Genomic DNA, 11384 nt, shown 5'->3' on the forward strand with positions numbered 1-11384 from the left:
TCTGTGACACATGGTTCACAGCAGGTTGCCCTGCGAGGAGCCGCTACCCCCACACATTCAGGATACATTTACTGCAGAGATGGCTGGGTCTCACTGTAGCTGGGCATCTTGTTAAAAATGTATCAGGCTCCACTGTCGGAGCAGCACACTTGTGTCTGCTTGATTAGCTCTCCACTGGCCAGACGGTATAATGGAGTATGTTATCACCTCTTTAACAGAGAGAGTCTTTGTCCCTCAATACGATCATTTTAAATGTTTTGATGTTTTACATTTGTTTTACATCATAAAATAGCAAATGATGGCCATTCTCATACTCTTTAGCATCTGATTTTGTATACTTAAGCACAAGGTAATATTAAAATCAATATCACCACATCAATAGGGATATATTCTGACTTTGCTTGACAAACAACTTTACATGTGTAAAGCACAACCTTCCATAACAAATTTAGATATTTTATAATTTTAGTTTCCTTTTAAATAAATTATTTTGACTAGGGCTTCAATATATAGCCTAATTATATTAATCTGTTGTTTAATTTCTCTGAATTTATTAATTTAGTCTAGAAAATCTCGGAAAGTAGTGAAAAGTCCAATATGATGTCTTAATTGCTTGCTTTGTTGCACCAACGAACAGGATTTCATTTACAATCATAAAAAACAGATTACATTTGAGAAATTTCTGTTGATTAAGTAACCAAACAATAAAACAAGCATTTTATTGGACAACAAAATGCTTCGGAATAATAGCACATAATGATAATTTCAACACGATATGATTACACTGGAATTATATATATATATATATATATATATATGTGTATATATATATGTGTGTATATATATATATATATATATATATATATATATATATATATATATATATATATATATATATATAATGCTTTAAATTGAATCCTCTTTCAATTTAAAGCAGCTCTGCTGGTACCTTTAAAGCATCAAGGTGTACTGCTACAAGAATAATTTTGCTGCTGAGTTTGGCACAGACTAATTGGAGAGCTCACCCACCAGCTGCTGTCCTCATATGGGAGACAAAGAGTGGGTGTGGCAGCCTCCCTGCAGACAGCTGGGACCGAGGCTGGATGGTGGACTAAACCCCTCCCTCCTTCCCGGGCCTGCTCTGTGTTGCCAGCTGGCAGCCCTTGCAGCAACACAATGGTAGATAGGATCAAAGTGACTTTTTTAGCAGTCACTGTTGCGAATAATCTTTCACATAAATTTAACATGTCCTGAATGGAGTATAGCAGGAAGGTCCTGATCATATGACACGGGCTAATCCCAACCCACCATCTGGTTTTGACGGGTGGGAGTTAATAATGGGGCGCTGCGCTCTGCTGCCCACCTCCAACGCAAACTGCGTCACCACGATTAGTTTATTTTCACAATGACGCTGTTGGAGAGCGTTGTGGTTTTGGTGTTTTATATTTAGAGGCAAGTGGAGCCATTATACATCAGGCCACGTGTGAGCTCAGAACATGTGAGAAATGTACTTAAGACAATCCCCGCCCTCACACACGCACGCACGCACGCACACACACACACACACACACACACACACACACACACACACATACACACACACACACACACACACACACACACACACACACCACACACACACAGAGTACAGGCTTTGCTAAGTGAGTGAAGTGTTCATCCGCTGTTCAAGATTGCCTATTTCCTGTGTGAGCTTGATGGAGAGCTACGATTTCAGAGAAGAAGTTGGCAAGATTATTGCTAGATTACTCAGATTCATGCATGATTAAATAGTAAATATTTCTGTTTCTTTCTCTCCTTCCTTCCTTTTTTCAGGGAGAAATACATTAATATCATTCTTAAAATGGAGGAAATGCTGAAGAGCTGGTTCCCTAATGTAAAACTCAGAGACCAACTCACTGTCACCCAGACAGAGGAAGCTGTTCCTTCCAAGAAACCGAAGGTAAAGTTGTACAAAAGCAGAAATGTTGTGTAAGAGCTTTGGTTAGAGAAGGCCTGCTGCCAAGAACATATGGTGACGATGCAGTAAAAGAGGGACAAACATATCTATTACTATTTAGTCACAGGTCTGGGACAGGGGAGGGGGGGATTAAAAGCTATTTTTACTGAGGTATTACCACAGTCTCAGGTTCGCTAAAAACAATGACAGAGGAGAAAAGGTAATTTTGGAGGAGTGTTTCTAAGGGGATAAGAACGGTCAGAATACTCCGGAACATTTCTTTGCATTTAATTGGTTAGGATTTATTTCTGTGGCTAATCCTGACACACCCTCAAATGAATTTGTACATGTACAACAAAGCTGTTTTGCACATTGTAAATGGTCATAATGTTTGCTAAGGCAACACTGTAACTTTAAAACTGATATTATCAATATTTTTATATTAACAATGAATAAAATTACTATTTATAATGTTACAAATTGTGTGAATGACAAATAATTATCACCCCATTCTGCTTCTGCTACTGCTTGTGCATTTGTTTTTAGTGATAAAGCTCTGATATACCCAGTGTACACTGCCTGCCCAGCACTAAACAGCCGACAGATTAACTTAGCAAGTAGCTAGAGAACTACTAACCACGAAAGAGCCAGATCTTCAAATCAATGCTCATTTTGCTCTGCGTCTACTGAATGCATAAATTGGCAAGTATTTGCTAATGTGTGTTTTTGTTGTGCTCCCAAAAAAATCAATTATTGCAGATTTTAAAGCCACAGTGTGAAGAATCGTTATGTGATTATAACATCTTTCATATTTTTTTTGAAGGCACATTTTGATTGTAGAAAAATAAGAAAATCTCAGTGTAAATTGGTGCATGTTATGTGTTGCTTTTATCCAATTTATCTTAGTGGTCCTGGGTTAGATACTACCACTGGGTCCGCCAAAGTTGGGAATTTTCAAACTCTTCTTATAGTGGCTTTAAAAGAGCTGTTAAACAGTTATTATTATACAGTGTATATGTTTTTTATATGAATATTTATGTTTTGTCCCTGATTAATAAGCTACTAAACAATTTAAATTAAACTGCGTTTCCTTCTTTCCCAACAGCTATCTCCAGTGACCAACACTGCAGTCATGAGCCCCGTCACTGTCAGAGATCCTCCAGCCGGCGTCAAAACCCTGAGAGTCACCGACCTCACTCCTCCCGGAGCCTACTCCGCCAGTAACCTGAAGTGGCTCCACACGTCACCCATCTGCTCCCCCATAGCAGAGCAAGCCCAGACTGGCTCCAGGCACCTGCTGTCCCCCAGAGACCTAACGCAGGACAACGCTGTGTCCTCCAGCACAGACAGCCGCACTAAGACAGACTCGGTCGAGCCCAGAGGCCCTCCGCCGGGCAAAATCAACGCACCCTGTCTAGAGAGGCTCCTTAAGTCCACAGAAAGCATCATCACCCGTAAGAGGATTGGGGGTTTGACGGACAGCAGCTGGTCCTAGTCCACATAGACGGCTGGGCGTCCAGCTGTAAGCACCTCACAGCCCAGCCTTTCCCACCCTGCCGGGAGCCCGTCAGCTCGCTTAGCCCATTCCAGCCTTCAGGGGAGACGGCAGCCTTCAAAAGGGACGTCACAGATTCCACTTTAATGTGGAAGGAGTGTTGACAAACATGTTCTACTCTCTGTATGGGAATGTGCCCTCTCTAACATGACAAGTGTCTGCTTTAGTTCCCTTTTGTTGACCTATCTTTGTTTTTGTCTGTACTCTTGAATAGCGTGTGTGAGAGTGGGAAGGATAGATTTCACATGCCAAGATCACCTGAGCTAGTGATTTCACAACTGAACTGTTCCTACTGGCTTGTAGATGCAATAATACAATTTAAGTATCTGTGAAACCGCCATTATGCCTGAAAGGGAAAGCATTACAGGAGCAGTTTGTGCTGGAAGGGATTTTTTTTTCAGATATCCAGACATGTCAGTGGTCTACATATTGTTGTGCTGAAAATATGGGTAAAATGTAATGTTATTTTCTCCCCCCCACCACCCCATGACTCCACTCTTAAGTTTATTGATGTGACTGTTACTCATTTGTATACTTTATAAATAAGTCTTTTGGTACAACTGTTCTACCTCAGTGGGCACCACGTCACAGTTAGTGAGTAGGAATGTGAACGCTAAGCTCAAAGTCTGGATACCTCACCAGATCTGCAGTGAGCCAAACGGCCTCTGACAGCGAGGTCTGTAGTACGAGTCGTTCCGCTTATACAAACGGGAGGATGCTCTCTCCATGGCGATGCTCTCATGGCCTGACTGGTGCCATTGTAAAGAATGTCAACTGCAGATTTCTTTTTCAAGTCTCCCAGTAGAAGGCAAACAGTGCCTGTAACGTCAAGCTGTGCCTGTAAGCCGGTTTGATAAAGAGAGAGAACCGTTCAGAATACCTGCTCCTTTGTGGGATGTACAAGTCAGGAATTCTCACTCTCTTGCCATTTTCCTGTATCGAGTAAATTATTCAGATCTTGACAACTACTTTCTGTGGTGGAGTAGAACAATTTTTTTTTTATTTTGCCACAGAACTGGACAGTATGTTAGACCAGCAGAGAGTGATAAGGTATTTCTCTGTGTAAATCTTACAGGAAGGTTGTTGATTTACCCTGAAAAGTGGCCTTTATAGTGTGAAATTTTATACTTTCAAAATAAATGTGGTAATATTTGTTTGATGCAAAATGGCTACCAACTGTTTTTTTTGTGTGAATTTTTTTAATACAGATTGGTAGAAGTTACCTTAAATGCAGAGAATCAGCAATTGTTCATGGGTTTGAGCTTTAACACCGTATGTACACTTTAACATGCCTGTTGACGAACCAGACAGCAGAGTAACTATGCGAGCTGCCTACAACCCAAACAATGACAACTAATTGATAATTATATATATACAAGCACCATTTTCAGTAAAAAAAAACACAGAAAAACCTTTGCACATGTCAGGAAAAGGCAATGAGCTGGCTGCTTCAGAAACTGAGAAGATCATGACTGTGCTGTATTTCCTTTAAGTGGCAGTTAAATTCACTTTTTTTAAGTTCTGTGTGATCCAAGACACAATCTTCTGCTTCAACTGCCTGGAGCTGTACTCAGAGCTTTTCTTCTACACTGGCAATTTCTTCCAACTAGAATTCAAAAAGAAAACGGTGTTACCAAATCTATAACGGAATACTGCCATCTATAGATGAAAATGTAAACATCACAAATTCACCCTTTGTTGCTCTGCAAACTGATTTATCCTTCATTATGCATTAGCACTGTGGTCAACACAGCATGTCATGAATGCAGGTATTTTCTTTTCCTTACTCTCATTTGGAAAATACACTTTCTTAAAAAATGCAATATACTGATGCTTTGGAGTCGCTTCTGAAGCCAACCTTGGTGAATTTGAACACTTTATTAAAACCACTGGATTCAGTTTCAGTCAGCTTATGCCAGACCCATTTTATTCTCTTCAGTAAGAACATGATGGATTCACAGAGGGTGAAAACAGAAGTCTGTGGCCTGGAAAACAATCTGTCAGAAAGTTAAGTAGATACAAAATGGTGGTGTACTATTTTTTTTTTGGATTTGTCTTTCTCTGAATTACACAGTATAGTCACGTGCCAGTCAGTTTTTCCAGATTAAAAGGAATGATTGGCAGTAGGTCAGGGTCGATTACCCAGACTGCATTGTTTCAGCATTGCCACCCCACATTCCATCTCCCAGGGCAATGCTAATCGTTTTGGACTCACGTGCACAGACGACCTGACAGCATCCATATCCAATGACAGCTGGCACAGATCTGCCTCGCACTTGCCCAGAAAAGGGAAGTTGTTATGAATGTAAGGAAGAGCTGCAGCAACAAAAAGGCACTTTTCTCATAGAGCCCTCTAAGCGAGTTGTACTAAATCACGCTGTGCAGTGATCAGGCTGCCAATGGTGAACATGTGATGTGCTGGGAAATTGCATGAAAAACTAAAAGCAAGTTATAAATGTAATCAAAAATGGAGATAAAGATACAGTATGTTATTTGGGTAATTAGAAAACAAAAATGATAGGCCGTGAAGGGCTATAAAGGACATGCTCTAATAATAATGTGGGTTTTTTTGGAGGATACTTCTTAAATGTTGTGTTTGTTTTTTAATTTAATTGTGAAAGGTATCCAAATAAAGAAAGTTCTGGCGACTTGTAAAACTAAAAAAGGAAATTCACAATTGCACAGAAAAACCAGCAAGTGCCAGAATAAGTGACAATGAACTAGATAGATTTGCTCGATTTTGTGTTCAACTATATAAGTGATACCAGAATTACCTGGTAACGTTATAGACCGATATTGTGATAATGAAGTTTTTTGTCCATGCTGTTTGGGCAAAATTACAAAGACTAATCATTACCGGAGGAGCAGAGATGGAAGCCTTTTGTTGAAAGCATTCAAAGGTGAGTGGGAGAGAAAAACAAAAGGGAGGAGGAGAGGTCCATGGTTCCAGTTGCAAAAAGCTGGAAGAAATAATAAATAAAGCTTCATCCTCACCCACCACCCTTTCATTGTAAATATGTCTTGATTTGAGCTCCAGCTGAGTGTGAAATGACAAGGCAGCATTGTATTGAATCAGAGCCAAGATGGCGGTGCTTCACTCTGCTGCAGTTATTTATGTACCGTTTCTATGTAACTCTAGAGGCACATGTGAAGTCACCTCCCAATCAGTTAATACATTTAAAAAAGAAATACTGCAGCAAATAGCATGACGTGAGAAAAAAAACTATTAATGTTTTCAAAAGGTCTAAATACATCAGTAAAGGTTGAATGAAGGCCAAATAATTACTGTATCACCTCTGAAAACTTCCTCTTTAAGTTGTGAAATTCCAATGACCAAATACATCCTTCTGTAATGCAACAGTAGATACAGTTTGTGTTAGCAATACTCATGGCTGTATTCTTTAATCCTGCAATTTTAAAAGGCAGTCACAACCAGAGTCATCGCAAATATCACATAATTATATGCTGTGACCAAAACTGATCATTTCAGCAAATTGTAACCTGTAGACACTCGAGTGAGCATTAAGGTCTACACCTCAATGCTCACTGCTTTTTTGGACAAGAAACCAAGGCCAGTGGAAATTACTTGGAAAATCAAAGCCGTTACATATACTCTTTTGCTGAGGAGTCCATCAAAACCAAAAAAGGAGAACACCTGTTTGCTCGATAATTTACAGGTTGTCAGAGGTATTGAGGAAGAACAGCACATCGCGCATTTTGATCTGATCCCCGCAAAGCAAGGAATGGACTCATTATGTTATTATGAACTGTACAGCGGATTCATTCACACCCTACAGAGATAATGGTCTCATCTGTCAGAGGACTGAACACCTTTAATTATGAGACCTGTGAACCCAAAATATCCTCTGCTCAATCATTAGAAGAGCGGGTTACACAAATCATGAAACAGCCACAGCAATCACTGGGGAGATTCATCAAAAGTCTGAGGAGCTTGCATAAACTGGGGAGGTCTGGTCAGTCATTGTCTCAGCTTTGGTTCTTTACAGAAACAAGGCATTTTTAATGGGACAAAACAAATGTATTGTTGTAGCTTATTATTATTTTTTTTTTAGTTTAGTTTAATTCCACAGTATATTGTTGTGGATAGATCAATGCTGTATAAGGGTGGCTGCTGTTATCTTCCTGATATTGCATTGGAAATATTCTGGTTCCTGGAGCCAAATGTCCACCACTCACATTGATTACTGCTACAGACAGCAGTGGCTTCTGCAAATTCAGCATAATGCAATTGATTTTGCCGTCTCCAATAGGTTATTCTCAGCTCTTTTAGGTGGAAGAACAATATTCAAAGAGCACCATTGCCATTCTGGGTGGGTCTTAACAGCAGCTTTGATTTTGAATATTTGTTCAGATGCCAGATTTTTGGATGTTTCAACTAGCAAATGGTGAACGGCACATGCACAGGAAAATGAAAAGAATGGCATGTGAATGGTGTGAACATGATGTAAAAGCTAAATCATACATAATCTGAGGAGACTATTAAAGGGGTGTGAAATGCTTCGCAGAGCATGCTCAGAGCATTACATTACATTACATTACGTGTCATTTAGCTGACGCTTTTATCCAAAGCGACTTACAATTGCTATATATGTCAGAGGTCGCACGCCTCTGGAGCAACTAGGGGTTAAGTGTCTTGCTCAGGGACACATTGGTTGATGTATCGCAGTGGGATTTGAACCCAGGTCTCCCACACCAAAAGCATGTGTCATATACACTGCGCCATCACCACCCACCATCCCCCAGAGCAGAAATGATGAGAACCATTAATAAGATCATTAAAACATTTAATCCAAGAAATCACCAAAACTAATAATAGCCATTCAACAATACGTTGACATGGTCTTTTAAAATGAATGATTACATTCAGAACACTTGCTCAGTATGGTCTCACAATGTGGTCAGCTGATTTAACATCACAGAAGACTATCTCACACTAGCTGTATTTGTCACAGGTTCATTTGTATGCCGTTTTTCAACATGTGGACCGTGCCTCAGAGACCAATTATGTGAGCGAGGCATCATCAAACCCTCACACCCCAACCATCCACATATTGCCAGCTAATTACCTGAAATTACTCTTGTAGAACGGGAGCAAAACTGAACTCTTGTGCGCTTTTCATCTTCCTGGAAAATACAAACTTACGCTTTAAAAAGAACAACCAAGAAGCATTCAAGCCCAGTACATTTGTGAATTCTCACATTGGGTGTAGGCCTATATGTACTCCCAGGCTGCAGGCAGGTGCAGGCAGGGCACTTCGTATGGACCTGGATGTCTTCTAAAACATGCACCTATATGTGACAGAAGAGAAAAACATTACAGCATTATACCAGTGGGGATATTTAGATGTAAGAACCACAACACCTTCAACAACCACTTTAAACAATCAGATAACTCATGTAAAAGGTTCTGAATTTAAAACAATCATTATGGAATAGGCTAAGTAAAAACGGACCATGCAGTAAACTCTATCCATAAGAAAAATATTATCACTTTAAAAATATATAGGCCTGCGGCAGTAGCTGTCTGCCACATGAATTAGTGGCCCACTTTGAAGGTCTGTCGGATATGCAGTTGCTCTTATGACAGCAAAACACAACTTCGATGGAAAGGTCAACCAATCAAATGTAAGGTTTTTCCTTTAAAGCGGGATACAAGTGAATCTCTGCATCCTAATGAGCAACACCTGTCACCTCTCTGGGGTCTAATCACTGGGGTAGCAGATTGCTAAGGATGAAGAATGGGGGGTTGAGACCACTAACAAAGACATGCCACTCAGTGACATATCAAGAGCACAGAGCCTAAATATGGCCGCCCTTCATTAAGTCCCATTTCTAAGAATAGGGGGCAGACTGTGCTCTTGTAGGTATGAATAATGGAAGCAGCCTCCTGGAGCTCATTTCCAGAGAGTAATCGTCATGCTAAAGTAGGGCCTAATGATCACACAGATAAAGTGAGAGGCTGGTATTCATGATTAATGCCCTCAGGTCTGTTTCCAGAGTTACACAGCCTCCGCTGTCTGATCTTCTGATGTTTTTTTTTTTTCGCTTAGCATGCAGCATCAGATGCTCACAGGGAAAAAGACACTATGAATCACTGGAGTCAGAAGATGTGTTGTTGACATTTGTCACCATTTACCCAGCTAGCTGTAATATCAGACATATACTTCTGAATACAATAACTACACAATCCATACAATATTCAGGTGACCTATGGTTGATTGCAAATATATAAGCTATATAGCTACAGCTTTAATATTTTAAGGAGAGATTCATACTTACAACTAACATTTAGTTTTTCACATTTGTAAACAAGACATGGCCTATATATATACTGCAAATGCACATTGAATGTTTACAATATATCACTTTATATGCTCACATAATTTAATTTGTCTGCATGCTTTATTAATGAGATTTTATTCTTATCTTGTAAGCCATAGTCGCACACACAATAACACTAACCATTCTTTGTCCATGGATGTTTAATGATCATTTGTGTTTTTTGCACAGCTTTATTCTCACATTATGTTTTTGTATCTGCATTATTTTCGTGTAACAAATGATTACTTTTACATCCACCATTGGTCTTACGCCAGATGTCTTATTATGCCCACTAGGTGGCACTGTTGTGAAAGAAAAACAAACAAAATATCACTGGAAAGCTACTTCTCTGACCAAAGTTTAATTCTTCTACAATAAGGTTACGTGTCACTAGCCAATGCAATGATCTCAAAGTCTCAACAAGGTGTTATTATGCATATATTTACTTTCAGTTAGAGGTCCAACACGCCATAAAAGCTATAACGTGTACATTTCTAAAACATATTGGTTATGAGTGTGCCTGTATCAGTGTGCCTTTTAGTGTCAAATGCCCATGACAGGTAATTAACGGTACTGAGGAGAGTCATTGGCTCATGCCTGCTTAACCACATTACATATTACAGTCTGGCCATCTGACACATCATTGAGTCAAGAACTGCCTTCAATGGATCTGTATTTCTCTGTAGGACATGGTTCAGTGTTATGCATATTTAGCATACGATTATTGACAACACTCGTTATTTGTCGACCCATCCCGAAGATCATCCCACCGTAAGTCTGCTGGAATCCCATGATCCCAGAACCCTGTCGCTGGTCGACCACAGAATTGATCCCAACATACCAGCTATGACTCTGTTACATGAGATGCTTCAGACCTAACTGTAACGACTGACTGGAAGCCATGTCATTTCACTCTCTATCAATTACAAAGCTACAAAGGACTCAGGTCGTATTTCAGTGAGACATGGCTGAAATATGTATTTATTTATTCCAGCCTAGAGAAAGACTCTAGGAAGGAGTCACCTGAGCGTGCTATAATGTTTTCTCTTATCTCATCTTATGCCAGTAACTCACAGGTTGTCATTGGACAAAAACATACTATTGTACATTGGAATTGGAGAGTCACTGTTTGTGTATGCTCTAATAAGGACTTGAGATAAGTCAACAGTGTGACTGTTGACAGCTACTGCATTAAGTGTTTTGCTCTCACTTTTTTACTTCAGTAATACAGGCTTAAGTAAACAAAATGTATAGATTCATAAGGCTTTTAAATATTTCATCTTATTGTAAGAATAATATTTATAGAAGGAAGCTGCTCGTTTATGCCAAATTTAATTATATGTAAGAGGGGAATGATAGCTCAACCGACGTTTCCCAATCTAGTACAGTACTGTGATAATGCATATTACATGGGATGTATCCTGCTGTCTGTGTGTATTTATTTGTTCAAAATGTAAAGATGAAATCACAAAAATGTAGATCAAAGCACTGAACCTTTGTGCAGTTTTTTTCACATTGAAACAAAATATT

At 39.5% G+C, this 11384-nt stretch overlaps 1 protein-coding gene across 2 annotated transcripts in view; it reads left to right on the forward strand.

The window, feature by feature from the left end:
- Window positions 1–4678, forward strand: part of LOC116038394 (F-box and leucine-rich repeat protein 22) — a 34004-nt gene extending 29326 nt beyond the window's left edge. For both annotated transcript variants that reach the window (XM_031282769.2, XM_031282768.2), the window contains exons 5-6: window positions 1834–1960; window positions 3063–4678. In XM_031282769.2, coding sequence (XP_031138629.1) covers window positions 1834–1960; window positions 3063–3452 — 517 coding nt within the window. In that variant the 3' untranslated portion in view covers window positions 3453–4678. The remainder of the gene's footprint in view (window positions 1–1833; window positions 1961–3062) is intronic.
- The last annotated feature ends 6706 nt before the right edge of the window (window positions 4679–11384 follow it).

The sequence above is a fragment of the Sander lucioperca genome, chromosome 7 (genome assembly GCF_008315115.2).
Source record: "Sander lucioperca isolate FBNREF2018 chromosome 7, SLUC_FBN_1.2, whole genome shotgun sequence".
Lineage (NCBI taxonomy): Eukaryota > Metazoa > Chordata > Actinopteri > Perciformes > Percidae > Sander > Sander lucioperca.